The 18123-nt window shown below is 37.7% G+C and overlaps 1 protein-coding gene across 6 annotated transcripts in view; it reads left to right on the top strand.

The window, feature by feature from the left end:
• KCNQ1 (potassium voltage-gated channel subfamily Q member 1) overlaps positions 1-18123 on the top strand; it is a 392885-nt gene that overhangs the window by 69448 nt on the left and 305314 nt on the right. For all 6 annotated transcript variants that reach the window (XM_057412834.1, XM_057412832.1, XM_057412830.1 and 3 more), the window contains exon 2: positions 12862-12952. In XM_057412834.1, the coding sequence (XP_057268817.1) occupies positions 12950-12952 (3 nt within the window). In that variant the 5' untranslated portion in view covers positions 12862-12949. The remainder of the gene's footprint in view (positions 1-12861; positions 12953-18123) is intronic.

Here is an 18123-nt window from a genome sequence, read left to right as displayed (position 1 = left end):
CACATCAATGGATTTTGTTAGGATACCTCACAGTAACATGACTTTCTTATGATGATCTCACTTGGTATGTATTGAGTAATGAGAAACGGTATGTGAAAGGAAATCTGGAAATGTGAAGTTTTACAAATGAGTTGTCCTTAGGTTCTTTTTTTGAGACCGTTTGTAATACCCTCTTTTCTAAAAGTGATTATTTTATGGGGGAGACACCTTGGGCGTAAGAACTTGGTATTTATTTATTCACTTATAATTTTTAATGGTTGTGGCCATTTGAGCAGCAGATAGTCAAAATCTGTACCACCATCTACAGTACTTATTGAATAAAAATTAAGGAAAATATAAATAATATATAAGAAATGTAAAAGTCAGAGGTTTGCACTGGTAACCAGCTTCTGGCACTCAGTGTTGCTTCATGTGGTAGTTGCACACAGACGGCCTAGAGCAGGAATCTAACCAGGCAGTTGCTTGGAGAAGAAAAAAGGGAGTACATAGACTAAGAAAGTTCCCTTCTACTTTTTTTTTGGTTTTAATTAAGCATATCCTGTTGGCTGGTCAAGAAATTAATTCTGTTCCATCAGATTATGAAACAAATGTTATGTGCTACGCACATTAGAGATACTTTGTTATTTTCCCAAATCTGCTGCCAAAGTCTTTCCAAGTAGAACAATGCTTTTGTTTGTACTGAGGAATGTGAAACTGCATAGGAAAGTATTCTCCAATGGCACAGGTGCCATTTCAATAATGTCCATAATCAAACCATGTCCTTCAGGCTTACCCTGTACTCCTGGCTTCTCTTCTAATGCTGTTTGGTGTTACTGGTGTTCCTCAGCCTTCTGCAGATTTTGAAGTGCTTTGTGTCTTTAAAAACAATGTTAATTATTGCAGGTTGGTTTTGAGATTGTTGATGAAGAGCAATTCCTCCATCATCTGCCTTGAAATTCTGAACTCTATTGGACCTTCTTAGCCCATTCTGAAAAAAACACAAACCAGCATTAAAAATTAAGTTGGGCAAGCCTGTTGATAAAATAATTTGGAAATAAGAAATAAATATTTCATTAAACTTGCAGTTTAAATAGGAAGATCAACAATTTTTGTCCTTTGTAATTTTGTCTTGTGACTTGCAAGGTGACCAGTGTGCTGAATATCATAATTTTTACCTCCTCTTAGTTATTCTAAAATTTATTGATTAGCACAGAACAAGATCATGAATCTTCCACCTGACTGTGGTTTATTAAATTCAGTAAAGATGGAGTGGTCAAAAGCAATTAGCATGTGTAACTGGAGCTATGTGTTCAAAAGGTGTTTTAAGTTGAAAATCTAATCAAAAGAATGATGGCTGAGCTCCTGCATGATGAACTTATATGGAAATCTGGTCCATAGTTTAATTATGATGCACTTCCAGAAGTGCCTTCAAAACATTAGACTGCTTTTAATAACTTTCATTATAACCACACAAATCCTTGTTTGTTAAAAAGCAAAGCAAAAACTTTCATGTTCTTGACAGGCTATTCTGTGGTACTGTTTTTCGCTCTTCAGCTTTCATCTCTGCTTTTTTAACTCTCAGTGCATTGCTGCCAGAATCTGTAGGATGTAGTTCTAAACAATAAATTCCCCTAATTGAAAACTGAACAAGTAGAATTAATAGATACCATGAAATGAATGGCTTCTAGAGAGTATCTTACTGAATATTGTGACTGGCATCCAGTTATGCACATGGAAAGATGCGCATTTGCTGCAGAGTCGTATAGGTGGGTAAACTTGACTCTGCAGTTTTCTTTTGTATGCTGTTGCAATGTTGTTTAAAATGTCTACTAGTTTAGGGCCAAGAATAGTATCTTAAAGCATAATTTTGCCATGAGGTCATACATTACTCAAATGGATGTTCTTAATATGTTGGCAGATCATATCAATATGCTTTACTGACACTTTCTAAACATACACTTGAAATGGCAGCTTAATATCAAGGGCACTGGACTTTGACAAAAAATCATCATTTTATATTTCCTGGCAGTTTAGCCATGAAACAGTGACTTCCCAGAGAGAGCTCTTCAAGGTCTGCCTCTAATAAAGGCTTGCAATCTTGTACTTAGTTTTGTGTGTTATGAATTTATGTTTATGATTATTCATTGTAGAGTTCCACATAAAAAAACTAAGTACATACTAGAAATATTGGCACTTTAAAAAGAAATATGCAGTTTGAAATAATACGTACTATGGTTTAATGCCCCAATGCTTCTGGTATTTATAAAGCTTAAATGAGGTGGAATTCTTTTGAGATGTAAGTAATTTAGTATTTTTGACATCTTAAATTTGGAGATGTACTGCATGCTTGCCTCCATGCAATTTAAAGAAGTTCATATTCAAACATCTGTTTATAATGTCAGGCCTTGAAATGATAACATTTAACTGAAATTTTGTTTATTATTCAAGTCAATTAATGTGCCATAGAATTTAAACATTTTTTTTGCCTTTTTCCAAATTGTATCACTGTTTTCAGAAATGTATTCCATGCTGTTAGCAAGCACTTGTTAGGCATAGTTTGAAAGCCTTAGTAAGAGCTTGGACAGAAATCTGTGGCTTATGTCTGTGTTAACACAGGAATAGTAAACTGTGAAGTGTGCTGTCTCCCATGCACTGCGCCGTTGCTTCCTCATACTGCCTTGCAATGATACATCAGAAGTATAAGAAATATTGGAAGATCTTAATAATGCTAAACTAAATTTCATAGCTAAGTTTTTCCTGCTGTTTCCACTGATATTACACTTTTGAGCTGGAATCTGCCCTGAGTGAAACCCAATTTCAGCAAGCATTTATTCAAGTGCTCAATGTCCAGTTGAATTCAAATGAGATTAACTACATGTTAAAGGATAGTGTCAAATTACAGCCTTAAATGATGAAGATTAGGAACAATTCTTTTTACGTTGAGGGAGATAGACAAGCATAACAATGTTCAGAGGGAGTTTTCATCCAAGGCTTTCTTTGCTCTGTTCTTTTCATTGCTTCAAAGCTAGTGTGATGGACAGCCTAAGCAGCTGGTCTACACGAGTACACTGACCTTTCCCAGCACAGTTGCTGCTAGTCCTGAGACCTTCAGAATTGGGAATCTTAAGAAAATACATAAAATCTGTCAATTGGAATACTGAACCTGAGATCTCATTCGCAAGCGGAAAATAACATTTACACATATATCAAAGTATTTGCCAGCTCCTTATGGAGATAAGTTGGTGTTGTACACCTGACTTTAAAGGGACTGGTGCTAGCTTTCCCTTCCTAAGGCTGTGGGCCACAAAATGCTGCCATCTCTCAGGCCTCATTGTCATAAATGAATTTTGAGAAATCCTTGCTCCTGAAGTTACATGACTGAGAATTTAAGATTCTTCTACAGAATAAATAGGGTTTCTTTATTCTGCAGCTTCAAAAGAGCTCTCAGAAATGTTTAGATGCTGCATGTTTTTTTGAGTGGAAACATCATGTTTGAGTAGCTGAAGTTGACAACGGCAATAGGTACTCACATGCTAATGCATTTTTTCTTGTATAATGTTATACCAAGTATGCTTTTATTTAGTGCTGGTTGGGGATAACACTGTAAATCAATATACTGAAGTTTATAATATAAACTACTATTTTTATAGCTAAATGTTGGGATCATTATAAGTGGGCAAGTCTTTTAAAATTCTAATTACAGAAAAATCTGTGGAGAGGAAAAATAAAGGGCATGTCTGGCAGCTTCAGCAGTGAGACCATTACTGTGCCTACAGCAAGGTTGTGTGGCCACTTAATAGCTGAATTTTTGTTACTTATGTAGAGCCACTGTATTGCTGAATAAAGGCCCTTCCTGTAAAGTTAGTGCATAAAGCATCTTACACCTTTGATTACTTCATCTTAACTTTTCTTACAAGAAAGCTCTTTGGTAGTTGAGTGTACAAGTTTGAAGTCCTATCTGAAGTATTTTGGACAGTAAATCATTGTATAATGTAATGTGGAGGCCTCAGAGCTGACTATGATAATCTTGAACACTTTTCTTTCAATGCTACTTTGTTTTCTTTGGGGCAGAGGATTTTACTTTTTTTCTTTCTTAATTGTATTGCTTTCCTTTAGTATCCTATTAGGATTTCATCCATTTTTTTCTGTTTGGTACATTGGCTGACAGGTATGGCTGGAAAAGACAAGTAAGTTTAAAGTCAAGCGAGTATTCCACTTAACGCTTCAGAGTTTGCCTAATTTCCTTCCACCTTTATTAGTTCATTTTAAAAGATGCTAATTTTCCCTGTGAATCTGGGTTCACTCATATCCTCAGTTTTCTATGGTCACACCACCTACAGCTGCTGCTGTAGACTGGTAAATAGATTGCTGTTGGAGGAATGCTACTGATACACTGAAATATTAACTTTCTTATAAAATGAGTATTGAGCATTTCTGTATTTTTTGGCATTTATTTATAGAGACTTGTATTTACAGAAAAATTCTGTTGCTGTTAATGTAAAAACTGCCTGTCACTTTCTAGACTCTTTTTATTCTCTTCCTCCAGGGGCACTTGAAAATTGGGGTAGTGCCACTCTTCTTGGGTGTGAAGACAATGTTTCCTTTCTTCTGCCTTGGTTTACTTCTTTGGTGTAGGATAGGGTTCTTACTTGGTGTAATGGTTTAACCCCAGCCAGCAACTAAGTACCACACTTGGCTATGTGCCATATCCAGAAGCTGGTTACTAAGCAATCATTCTGGGAGCTGAAAAGCTGACCAAGTCTAGTTTTTCTGCAGTATTATGGGATGCATATACTTTAGGAGACATAATACAGTGTCCTTTGGGCTTTAACTGGGGAGGAAAAGTGATTTTTAGCGGTACTGCTGTGATGAAAGCAAACAGGAAAACAAACAAAAAAAAAAGGAGTAATAGATACAGCTCTTGAAAATGCTCTGCCAGATGGAACTATCAAAATAGTCTATCCAGCCCAAACAAGAGAAGCTATAAGAAGCTGTGTTGCTTGTTTAGAGAAGTATTGTGTATTTAAGGAAAGTAATTTCAAGTTCATTTAAGGAAAAAAGGTACAGATTTTATTTAGAAAAATTTATTTAATTTAGGTTTGATAACAGCAAAGCAGTGCAGTAATCTAAGCTTGGCAATTTTTCAAACACTGGGTTTTACAAAGTCTCAAAACTTTTAGTATTTTTCTTTTAATATTTGGATACTAAATTATTTTGAACTCTGCTGCCTTGAATCTGCTTTTGCAAGAAAAGTGGAATAGTGATGTAGTGAGCCCTCAGATGAGCTGTATAAAACTCCATCTAGAAAACAACTACTGCTTCTATTGTGGCGCTCGGTTTCTAGAACATACCTATCTCCTGTATTTTTTCCCCTCTCATTAAAATGAAAATTTATCTAATGAAAAAGAAAATCCTCCATTACAATAAGAACAAACCATTTGATTTCAGTTGTGGTATGTGACTGATAAGTTGTCCTGAGCCCCTGTTTGCAACTTGCGTTTGGTTTTGCCTAAATCTGTCTATTGTGTAAAATAAGGCAGATGTCCACCCTCACTGTGACAATAGCACAGCATGAGGGTAGTTTAGCCTCGGATCCTCTGGGGGCCTTTTGAGGGATGTTACCTGTTCTTTTGCTGGTACTGCAACCACCAAGTGACTTGGCCTTGGCAGCTGAAAAGCTGTGGTTCAGTTCTGCTTATTGCTTGTATGTAGGATTAAACCAAGTGTAGGCTGTATCTGGCACTGACGTGCACCTTGAGATGCATCCTGTGGTGTGTTAGAGCTGCAGGCAATGAGTGCACGGTAGGTGAAGTCTTTTGGAATATGCTGCTGGATGATGCACTTGCTTTGCATGATGCTGCAGGACTGGAGCAAACCTGAATGTGGAACTGAGAGAATGAGGACAGCACACAGGATTGTACTGGTTTCATAAAGGTATTTTAGAGTCATAAAAAGTGAAGATCAGATGTTGCAAACAAAACAAGCTCTAAAAATTACATCTCCTTGTTTGTGTGTTTCATCAAACCACCAATAGTAAGAGGAAATCTTTCGTTGTTTTATAGTATATTCACTGCATCTTTCTAAAGTAAGAGCACTAACGAAAATCCTCTTGCTAAGTCTGAAGTGCGTGTGAAAAGAACTGCAAAAGTTCTTTTGGTTTGTAGCACTGGGTGAATTCCCCATTCCTTTCCCCACTGTGCGTGTGCACTTACTCCTTCCATGGCTGCCATGTTGCTGTGTTGGGATTTCATGTTAATGATCAGACACATTGGAAGCTCATTATGAATGATTTGAGGAGCCCTGATAAATTTTCTGCAGTCCAGTGGTTCACATCTCTTGGGTCATGGGCTTGTTTCAAATGTAGCATATACTTTTTCCAGTTTCTTACACAGTACCTATCATCTTTTTCCTGTTCAACCATGCCTATTCTCAAAGGAACTAATACGTCGTTGCAGGATGCAATAACATTACTTTTTGTAAGCAGTTAACCTTTCCTCTTGAAGCATCTTGACGTCTGGTTTGCATTTCTTCTGCAATCATACCCTTTGCCAAGACCTTAAATGCCTTTCCTGCAATAATTCTAATGCTGTATCCTAAATGATTTTTGATTCATTGTGTGTTTTGTGTTTTGGTACACTGCCCATAATTTAAATTATTTTTACAGACTCTAATCTTCCAGAAGAGCCACATAAGTGTGACAGAAGCCTTGCTTATTTAGCTGTATAGCTAACCTGTTTTTCTTGGTGTCAGACTGCCCTGTATTATGTATGATCTTTCTTGTACAATAAAACTGCTTTCTCAGATGAGAGCTAGAAGACAGAATTTCTTTGACAAGGAGTGAAGGAGCTGGTTAAAAATTATGCCATTGTTTCCTTCAGGAAGCACCAACTATACTTTGCCTCGTGGTTGGAACAAATACATATTAACAGGAAGCTTGATCTGATAGACCTAAAACTAATGCAAACAGAGCATTCACACTTTGTTACAGTTTTTTGATGGCAAGTGACAACTGAGAATAGTGATCTGTCTACTAGATGGCCTGTGTAGGACATAGCAGAGAGAAAGCATGCATTGTACAGGAAACTCTTGTAGACAGCTCCTGGAGGGAATCATGCTTCTCTGCATGAATGCAAATATACTTCCCCTTCTGCTGGGCATCTTCATGCCACAGGCAGGCTGGAAGATGGGAAGGGGCTGTACTCTTCCTTCCTTCCTCTGCCTTAAAAACAAAGCAGAAAAAGATAAGACAGATCCTTAGAGGAAAACCATGCAAAAAGGCTGAGATACATGGCTAGAGATTTAAACCCCCACCTTTCTTTTTTTGTTATCAGGACTAAATTACTTATAGGTTGTTGATCTCTTCTAACTCCATGGTACAGTAATTATTTTATTTATTTATATATATATTTTTTCTTTCATACTTTGGCCTGTTTAATGGATCTAGACCCAAATTAAAGTTTATATATTTTCAGAAGTTAAATGATTCTCTCCTAAGCAAGTTAGCTGAGCTGGTTAGGCAACACAGCTAATGCAGTTGTTAAACAATTTTCATTCAAGCATTAGAGAGCTCACAGACATATTCTGGAAGAAAAATACGTGAGTTTCAAGAAGTTTCAAAGTTGGACCAAGGTATGGGCAAAGATGAACTGAAGTACAGAGCTCCTTCATTCTAATCAGGGACCTTCACCAGAACATTCTCTTAAAAACACTCTTTTTTTTTTTTTTTTTTTAATGGAGGAAGTGACAGAGGACTCTGACGTCCACCACTTGTATAATTGAATGCTCATTAGTCTTGTATTAGTAGACTGGCACTGTGCTCTGATAGTCTGTAGTCATGACAGAATAAGTGTCTTTCCAATGTTCAGTTCAGACTTGATAAAGAGTTCAGCATAAGACTTATGCATACAGGTTATTTGTATGTGTGAATTTCATTAAGGGTAAAAGTTTTCTCTGCATGGTGAAATCCCATTTCCTTTTTAAAAAAAAAAACAACCCTATCTGAGTTTCTCACTTCTAAAACACATTTTTACTTGACACTACACCTTCATGATGATCCCGTAAGCCAAATTCCTCTCCTGTATTACCTTCCTGGCAATGCTGTTTATCATCTAGAGTCCTATCCTCTCTCACCTGTCCTCCTCCACAAATTCTACCTATTCCAATTCTCACTATTCCACCCCAAGCAATCCCCAAATGCCTTGAATGAAAGAACAAGAAAGAACTGGAGCCTAGCTGCAGTATGAAATTACTTGATATGGATTAGTATGAATGTTTACCTAGCTGCACTGTGGAAGTGACTGTGTAGTACTGTGTGAGGTGGTTAGGGATTTATGTTGACTTGTAGTAATATTAAACCTGTTGGGTTTTTAATCAGGATTTTCTTGATGAAAACTAAGTAAGAATAATTTATCTGGCCTAGAATGGAACAGAATATATGACAAAGTGAAAAAGTGATCTCCTGTCTTCTTTGTGTGTCTTACCTGAAGTTGTCAGTCTAAGTGCTCACCTCAATAATTATTTTTGTTGCCTGGAAAGCTGCATGAAAATGTCCTGTTATGGTATCATTGACTTGTGTTCACCACCTGAGAAGTAAGTGTCAGTATGCGTTAGCTATGGAGATGAAATATGAAATAATGGTGCTGTTATATGTTTTAATGAACTAACATGAACTGGATATGTAGCAGCATTATAGTTTGAAAACTGTGATGATCGAGATAAGAATCTGCCCATATTTAATCTGCACACTCATGTTGTTCATTCTCAATGTCATCCTTCCAGCTCCTCAAAGCTGTATGCTTAGAGGAGGCTATTTTTTTTTTGTGTGTGTGTACAACTGTCTTTACCTATGAAACCCATCACAGTTAAAAGCTGAATAGCAAAAAAGTTATTTACTCTGTAAAAAACAAACAAAATCCCACAAAAATACAACCAACCCACCCCATGAATTACAGGTTTAGTAAGGAAGTTGCACAGTTGGTGACTAATCAAGTCTGTGACTGAACAAAGCTGTGCTTTCAAAGAGAGGCAATCCAGTTGCCCAAAAGTAAGGTGCAGACAGAGATTCAAGAAGGAGGCTTAGGTAGAATGGTACCAAATACACAGAAGAAATGAAAATATTTTTTTTTATTTTCAGAGTTTTTTGTTTTTTAAGCGTCTGTCATTTTCTCCGGTAGCCAGAGAGGATGAACTGCAACTAGGCACTGACCTCAGGCCAAAAATAAAAGAGCACAGATCCAGAAGGTATAAGCTAAAATAGTATTCCCTGTATGCAAGGGCACTAATAGTTGGATACCTTCAAGATTAATAGCTGTAATGAATAAAAGGTGTTTGAAAGTGAAGAGCAGACTTGAGCAAGCTCTTATGTGACATTGGACAAGGAAAAAATTGCTTGCAACATTCTTGCTGTTAAAAGAAATATAGAACTGTTAGACATGAGTTAACTACAAAGCTAAGTGGTTTTGAGTGAATCTAGTGATGCAGTATCTATGACTTATCTATAAGCAGGCAGATGCTACTTTGTAACCTGGGACCGGAAATATGAAAGACTTCACATGGTATCACCTCATCTCTAGTACTTACTTGGCCCCGCAATGTAGGAGTTAGATTAGAGTTGATGACTGCCAGAACTCACCACTTTGCTTCCTTTCTTGAAGATGGTCTCATTTACACATGGAGGATAAACAATAAATGAGTTTCAGGAGATAAAAGATTGTTGGTTTCCAAGAGACTCAGCCTATCTGACTAAGCAATATCTGACTAAACACCTTCATTTTGATGGGGATAATGTTATTTGTGGGTATGAAGGTGTCTTATGCTTCAACCTGGAAAGAGCACAACAATAAATTTCAAGAGTTTTTCTGGGGGTGGAAAAAAAAATTAGTAAAATTAGTAAGCCTGAAACAGGTCCATGTGCATGAAAACCCATGAAAGTAAGTAGTGCGGTTACTGGCACTTGATGCAGTTCCTATGTCAGCCTTCAGTTTCACTAATAGTAACAAGCAAAGAGATTTGGCAAACAATTTACCCCAAGTTTATTTACCTGTCACTTAGGCACACAGACTTCAATCCTTATTAGGTTCTCTCGCCTACCTTCAGTCCTTATTGGGTTCTCTTCAGTTGTGTTTGTTTAGGGAAAGCATAGAAATGGGATAGTCTTTGCTTTGGTGCCCTCTTGTGGGTTCATATTTGGATATACTGGCCAAGTTACACTTCTAAACAAGTTTACTATTATTAAGGGATATAACAAATATTAACTGTTACTGCTCAAGGTGTGTTCAGACAGCTTGTACGATCCCATGCAACTTGTTCTTTGCTTTGAACTGACACTTAGAATCATAGAATCATAGAATAGCTAGGGTTGGAAAGGACCTTAAGATCATCTAGTTCCAACACCCCTGCTATGGGCAGGGACACCTCACACTAAACCATGCCACCCAAGGCTTTGTCCAGCCTGGCCTTGAACACCACCAGGGATGGAGCATTCACAACCTCCCTGGGCAACCCATCCCAGTGTCTCACTACCCTAACAGTAAAGAATTTCTTCCTTATGTCCAATCTAAACTTCCCCTGTTTAAATTTTAACCCGTTATCCCTTGTCCTGTCACTACAGTCCCTAATGAAGAGACCCTCCCCAGCATCCCTGCATAGTCCCTCCCAGCATACTTCCATGCATACTTCCATCTATGTTGGACCTTTTGTACAGAGAACATTAGCTGCCTCTATGTAACTGAACCCATATTATGTTCATGTTGTCATGTGTACTGGTCTTAAGCAATTGTGGGAATATTGCAGATGGAAGGGCTGGACACTTGGGTAACATTTATATTATGGTTCATGTGACTGGCTCATCTTTGCATACCCCTGCCTGCACACCTCCCTTCTATTTAAGAATAGCTGAAGTTAAGAGATAGAAGCTAAAATGAGAGGATTTTAGAGATAAATTGGAAACACTCACATATTCATACTTTGCCTAGGTAGAGGTATATTATCACATGTGTGTTTGTGTTGATATATGATAATCTCTTCCCTAACTTCAGTTCATTATCACTTACAAATTTGATTTTTGTACCTAATTACCTCCAAACCTCCCCTCCACAATTTTGTAATGTTTACAGTATCAATTGTCTCTGTGTGCACTGGACTCCCATGGCCTTTCAAAAGATTCACCCAATCAAGTTCTCACTTATATGAAAAAGATAAAGGCTTTGCCAGTTTGCAGCCACTGGTGGTTGGTTTTAGTATTTCTCCTCTTGAGCTCAGTTTTATTTATTACATCTTTTTTTGTTGCTGTTTTTTCTAAGGGAAAAAAAAAAAACCCTGATTAACCATTTTGGAGATCTGTTACAGGGGACACACAATGATTTAGTTGCTGGATTTTGCAGCAGGTTTCTGTCAAGTCCAAAGGATGGGTATTGCTTGTCTCAACAGAATTGTGAAAAATATCCCTAACAACTAGCTCTGTGTTTAATAAGTGAATGTTTTAAGTCTTGTTCATCTCTCTGGTTGTGTTTTAAAAAGAAACACGCAGTTTTTTGGGAACAGGAAGCTGCCTGTGCCAGTGTATAGTGGATAGCATCCAGTTCAAGTGTTAAATGTTTTGCTTCCCAAATGCCTTATGTTCCTTTACGGCAAGCAGCAGTCCTGTGGGGTGGTGGGTACAGCTGAAGCTGCTCAGGGAAGGGGTTTGAAGGCAGAGGCTGTGGGGCTGGGTAACCTTGCTTTCCATCTGGGGGAAGAGGCTTTCTGGGGGCTACAGGCAGTTGGGCTGAGTTTGCTGCAACTCCCCAGCAGTCCAGAATCTTACAGAATCACAGAACCATTATAGGTTTGGTGGGACCTCTGGAGATCATCTAGTCCAACCCCACTGCCAAGGCAGGGCCACCTACAGCAGGTTACTCAGGAACGTGTCCAGGTGGGTTTTGAATATCTCCAGAGCTTCTTTCGGTGCTCTGCCACCCTCAATGTAAAGTAGTTCTTTCTCATGTTGAGGTGAAACTTACTGTGTTTTAGTTTATGGCCATTGCTCCTTGCCCTGTCATTGGGCACCACTGAGAAGAGCCTGGCACCATCCTCCTGGCAACCACCTTTGAGATATTTATATGCACTAATGAGATCCCCCCTCAGTCTCCTCTTCTCTAGACTAAACAGGCCAGGCTCCTGCAACCCCTCCTCATGAGAGGATCAGATTACTGATCCTCTCTGTGGTCCTCCACTGGACACTCTCCAGAGAACCAGGACCCTCTCATTAAGGACTCACCTGGGAAGGGGGGACCAGGGAACAAACCCTTATGTTTAGTCTCTATCTCTCTCTGATAGTTAGTTAGAAGTTTTGTTTATTTAAAAATGGAATCACACCTAGGTTGTATTTCAGATGCCAAATGTTAGATTTTATTTATCTGGGGCCTTTTGGGGATTGGTTATAAAACACAGTGTGGGCAGAGGCTGTTAAATTCTGGCTTAGTTGTTTTTTCTTTTGCAGTTTATTAGAATTTGGAACAGCAAAAATGCAAGCATTTGAAATATGTTGGGGGTGGGGTGGTGATTCAGCTGTAGTAGTCCCTGCAATGGGAAAGAGCAAGGAATGTTGTTTTCTGGACGGGCTAGGAAACAGCAAGGTTTAGAACTAGGCTAACGCTAATAATGTGCTGTGGTTTCATTTGTTAATGTCCAACCCAAAAATTTAGTGTCTGAAGAGAAAGTTGCCAACATGAAGCAGGATCACTCAAACTTACCAGCTGTGTTTTAAGATAATCCAATACAAATGACTTCTGTGTGTGTACAGATAATTTGTAATGATGTAATTATCTGACAACTCTCTAGGTTCCTATTAGACTGTTACATAAGTTTTTTTAAATTTCATTTATTTATTTATTTTATTTACAGCTTCCTTATTGTGCTGATATGCCTTATCTTCAGCGTGCTTTCTACAATTGAACAGTATGCAGCTCTTGCTACAGGGACGTTATTTTGGATGGTATGTATGTAGATGTTAAACCCATTGATGTACGTTTGATCTTAATGCGCAAATTCTGATCTGATGAGTTAGTACCATATCTAGCAGAATGTTCCTTATGGTTGAATTGACAAGAGGCTTTTCTGCTTTTCCCTAACAAGTCTGTGAAGCCAAAGAAATAACCAGAAGTTATGGTAGCACAAAACTCTTGTATGGCATATACTGAAGGGATCTGTGTGGTGTCTAACTCACATGGCTGTTCTAATTAAACTTGAATCCCTTATATTGCTCCGGTTAATCCATTTTTTCAGCCATACTGAAGGCCAGACACCTCACCATAGAGGGGGAAAAAACTAAGTGGAAGTCCTGTTTTTTAGCTGATGTCAGATTTGTCTTTTTTTTTCACAAGTGGAAAACTCATGTATTTTCATTGACTTTAGGGTTAAGACAACTTGCTCCACCTGTCACACTCAGTTTGCCTTTACTAGAGAAAGCATGGTTACCTTTTGTTTATAGTACAATAGTGCTACAACAGATATGTGGCAAGAAATGTTCTGAGAGTATTACTGTTCTGCCAGCTTAGATTTCATTGAAGAGTTTTAGTTTTGAATTTTGAGAAGCATGGTTTTAAACATACAGAAAATTTATGTATTTGTTCTCAGTGTATGTCCGTGGTAGGGTACTCCTTGCTAAATCATTGATTTCCCTGCATTTGTAAATAAGTGACCATTATTTTACTTGTGAAAACAGTGACTGTATTGAGGAAATGCTTACTAGCAATTTAAATGTTTGTTCAACATTCTTTTAGCAGTGCACCAGTAATATTATGTATGATATCATTATTAGCAGGAAAAAAATAACTTTAAAACCACATAAATTATTATAATTTTTGTCATTTTATCTATTCAGTATACTAAGGTTTTATACTTAATATGAATAATGTAAGAATAAGAATATAAATTTGTCAGTCATACTATTTCTATTTAAGGTACCTTCATGCCTGGTATATTACTTTTAACTGACTTGGAAGTTATTTGAACTCATAGGTGTAACTTTATAATTAATTGCCAGGTAAGAGAGTCAATACAAGCATTTCTTTCATTTTGTTGTTTTGTTTGTTTGTTTGGTTTTTTTTTAAATTATTTTTTTATCCATAACTATTAGCTATGGATACTTCTACCAATTTCTGTGATGAATTTCACTTGTGATGATATCTCATTTATCTTTGCAATATATCATAATGTTTTACATGTGTGGGTTTTTTTCAGTGAAATAAATTCCAGTGACAGCATCACCGGTGATGTTTTCTTTTTTCTTTGAAATCATAGAATCATAGAATAGTTAGGGTTGGAAAGGACCTTAAGATCATCTAGTTCCAACACCCCTGACATGGGCAGGGACACCTTATGCCAAATCATATCGCCCAAGGCCTCGTCCAATCTGGCCTTGAACACCACCAGGGATGGAGCATTCACAACCTCCCTGGGCAACCTGTTCCAGTGCCTCACCACCCTAACAGGAAAGAATTTCCTCCTTATATCCAATCTAAACTTCCCCTGTTTAAGTTTTAACCCGTTACCCCTTGTCCTATCACTACAGTCCCTAATGAACAGTCCCTCCCCAGCATCCCTATAAGCCCCCTTCAGATACTGGAAGGCTGCTATGAGGTCTCCACGAGCCTTCTCTTCTCCAGGCTGAGCAGCCCCAACTTCCTCAGCCTGTTTTCATATGGGAGGTGCTCCAGTCCCCTGATCATCCTCGTGGCCCTTCTCTGGACTTGTTCCAACAGTTCCATGTCCCTTTTATGTTGAGGACACCAGCACTGCACACAATACTCCAAGTGAGGTCTCACAAGAGCAGAGTAGAGGGGCAGGATCACCTTCGACCTGCTGGTCATGCTCCTTTTGATGCAGCCCAGGATACAGTTGGCTTTCTGGGCTGCAGGCGCACACTGAAGCCGGCTCATGTTCATTTTCTCATTGACCAACACCCCCAAGTCCTTCTGCGCAGGGCTGCTCTGAATCTCTTCTCTGCCCAACCTGTAGCTGTGCCTGGGATTGCTCCGACCCAGGTGTAGGACCTTGCAATCAGTTTTGTATGTTCTTACTGTACGCAGTATATATTATCTGCATGTGTATAACACATTCAGTGTTAATATTAATACATACATATTAATGTATGAAGTGCATTCAGATTACATGCAACATATGTAATATCCATTATGTATTGGTTGTCTGTTTTATCTTTCTAAGTAGTGTGAATCAGTGTTCCTGTTCTGTATCATGAGAAAAACTATGGTCAACTTTTAACATCGAAGTTCTACTATAATGATTTCTTGGGAATTCAGCAGTTATTTGTTTGTTCAGTAATGGCATATTCTGGTATTGTTTTCTTAAAGGATTAACTGTGGTAATTTTCAAGAAAATTAAGGGGCTTATGGTGACCCATCTGTCCACAGCAGTAGATAGGCCAATGCGTTCTCTGCTCTGTCCAGTTTTGGGGGACTTTCAAAGGAGTTGTGGCACCTTGCGACACAAATATAAATGTCAGAATCTGGTTCTTGTTAGTGTCTACCTTGTAAAATTTCCTATTTTTGTTCTTAAGATTTTACTTTCACTTCTAATGTATCTTTACAAGCAGTAAAAATGAGATGTAACTGAATTGTTGAAGGGGGGGTTAATCACAGATGACTGGTTGAAGAGAAACTGTAAATTGCAAAGGAAGTGTAACAGCATAGAGGGATTAAAAAGCAAAACAGGAAAAACCACAGCTCAAGCTTCTAACCCAAATAGTGATGTAAGGAGACATATTAAAGCTTAGGAGAGCACTCTTTCTACTGCTTTGCAGTAGGAATTAATTTCTCTTTTTTCTTTGTAGAGGGCCTTTTAGTTATACCACAATAATAGTTTTAAGGAGTCAGACAATGGAAGTAGGTAACACTGACAGTGTAGGTGAGCTAAGAAGGGCAAACAAATACTGAGAGAGATCTCAAAGAAGCAGCAGTGTAGCAACAACCTACCAGAAGGAGTATGGGAATCTTGAGGAAGGCTTTTCTGCTTGGGTTTAACTGGGACAGTGTGAAGGAGGGAACCTTTGACCATATAGAATTTTAAGTTTCTAAGACCACAAATCATTCCATGAAACTTGAGTTATGTTGTCTGAGTATATGCTCTGTGAGATTAAAATAATTAAAGTAGCACAGACCTGTAGCAATTTCTTTTGAAGATTATAAAATTGAGAACCTTTCCTTACATGCATTCCAAAGGGAAAATTACTGAAGCTTTCTCAAGAACAGACTGCCTTTTATTTTTGACATAATTTCTTATGTAGAGTAGAATTATCTCTAAATGAATTATACTTTGTAGTGCATCAAATATAAGGCCGAAGTACTTAGTGGTATTGAATGTGTATTGTCATGCTTTGAAATTTTGCCTATTCCAGGTTTGTGGATTTCTTGTAATTTGGTGGGAGGGAGACTTTGACCAGGTAGCCATAGGCTTAGAAATGCAAGAAGTGACTACTGTGCTGAATGTCTGGAAATGAGTGCTCAGAGTTAGCATGTGGGTATGCTGAGCTGAATAGCCCCACAGAGCAAATCTGATTAGATGAGCTTACTGCATGGGCACTGGAAATCTAATTCATCTTGAAAATGAAGTGGAATTACCGTAAAAGCATGTGTGATATAAGCAAACTGCTGTTGTTACAAAACCTGTTCTACAGCTCACTTCTGAGTTGCATAGCATTAAAATGCATGTTGGGAAAAGTACAGAATCTGTTCCCCTGACTGAAAAAAATACTCGGACAAGACCCTTGAAAACACAGTTAAGAGCTATACTGCTTTATATCCTGCATGTAGCCTAAGTATTTTGCTCTGACCCTGTGAAAGATCTAAGCACCTACACGAAGTCTTTTTGAAACCAAGTATACTGGTCACATTAAAGATGGAAGCTGTGTGCCCATTTTCATGAACAAGAATCTTATGCTTCAATAATATAGTCCTATAAGATATTACAATTGCATGAAAATAAGAGCTAAAAAAGTTGTTAAGATTATATTATTTATTTTTTATTTTGCTTGTTTTATAATAGTGCCTCCCACTACTAGAGGAGAAAATAGAAGATATGTTATCAGTAATTTTACAGCATTTTAAAATGCTTCTATTTTTCATAACAAGAAAAATGTAAGTTTAACATTGGAAAAATAAACAAGGGAAAGTTTATGTGTGTTGCAAGTGGTGTTCCAGTTTTAGACAAAAAGCTTACAATTAGCTCCTGAATCTTTCTCTGCTTGTCCCCTCACTTCACAAGGCAAAGAGCCTTGATGAAAGCTGTACCTAAATGCAGTTGTAATGGGAGATTAGAAGAGAGTTGGCCTTTTGTTAGTTTCCAGAAAGTAGGCAAAACTTTAAATTTGCATGTGTTTATTTTATCTTTTTTTCACTAGATGGTGCTGTTGGAGGGGTTTGACTCCAGTTACTCGTTGGCACTTGCCCAGCGTGAGCTGGAGTCTGAGCCAAGACAGAGAAAGTATTATCATTTTGAAGGGTATATGTACACTTGGCCCATTTAAAATACTGGTGCGGGAGAGCTTTTGCCATGACTCATGAAGAGAATGTGGTGTATCTGTGTAAAAATTGATTTTGAGACTATATTTAAACTATGGAAAAAAGTAATTCAGGGATGTATGCTCCCAGAGAGGCCATATTTTTCTTTTATTTTCATAAGCAAGGATTTTATGGTGCCAGAACACAGCAGAATGCTGTTATCTCAGCATGATCTAAGAAAATCCAAGTGCCTGATCCAAGGGAATTAAATATTCTGCTGAACCAAGGGATATTTAGTGTGTCTGAAAAAGCTATTTTCTGGTAGGAATCTTATTTCAATATTGATTTCAACAAAGAAAAAAAAAGGAAGGTTATGTTTTTATAATGAAAATATAAGCTCTTTCCAGCCTTCTGTTTCCTTTTCTACTTTAGCGTACTTCTTACTGAAGATATTAAACAATTTTTAAATATTAAAAGAGTATCAATTAAGCTAAATGGTAACAGTTTTGGGTGATCAAAATTTACATTATTGGCACTGAAATTATTCCTGCTGTTAAGAGAAAGTGGCATAAAGTCTAGGCCTACAAGAAATCTAGATTTTATTTCTTTTTTAATATAATCTTTAGTTCTGAGTATAAGCCTTTGGTTT

Source organism: Pezoporus wallicus, unplaced genomic scaffold (assembly GCF_028554395.1).
Source record: "Pezoporus wallicus isolate ANWC-B61680 ecotype Strahan unplaced genomic scaffold, APGP_CSIRO_Pwel_v1 scaffold_6885, whole genome shotgun sequence".
NCBI classification, from domain to species: Eukaryota; Metazoa; Chordata; class Aves; order Psittaciformes; family Psittacidae; genus Pezoporus; species Pezoporus wallicus.
Note: the sequence above shows the minus strand (reverse complement) of the source record. Positions and strands in the feature narration are given on the sequence as shown.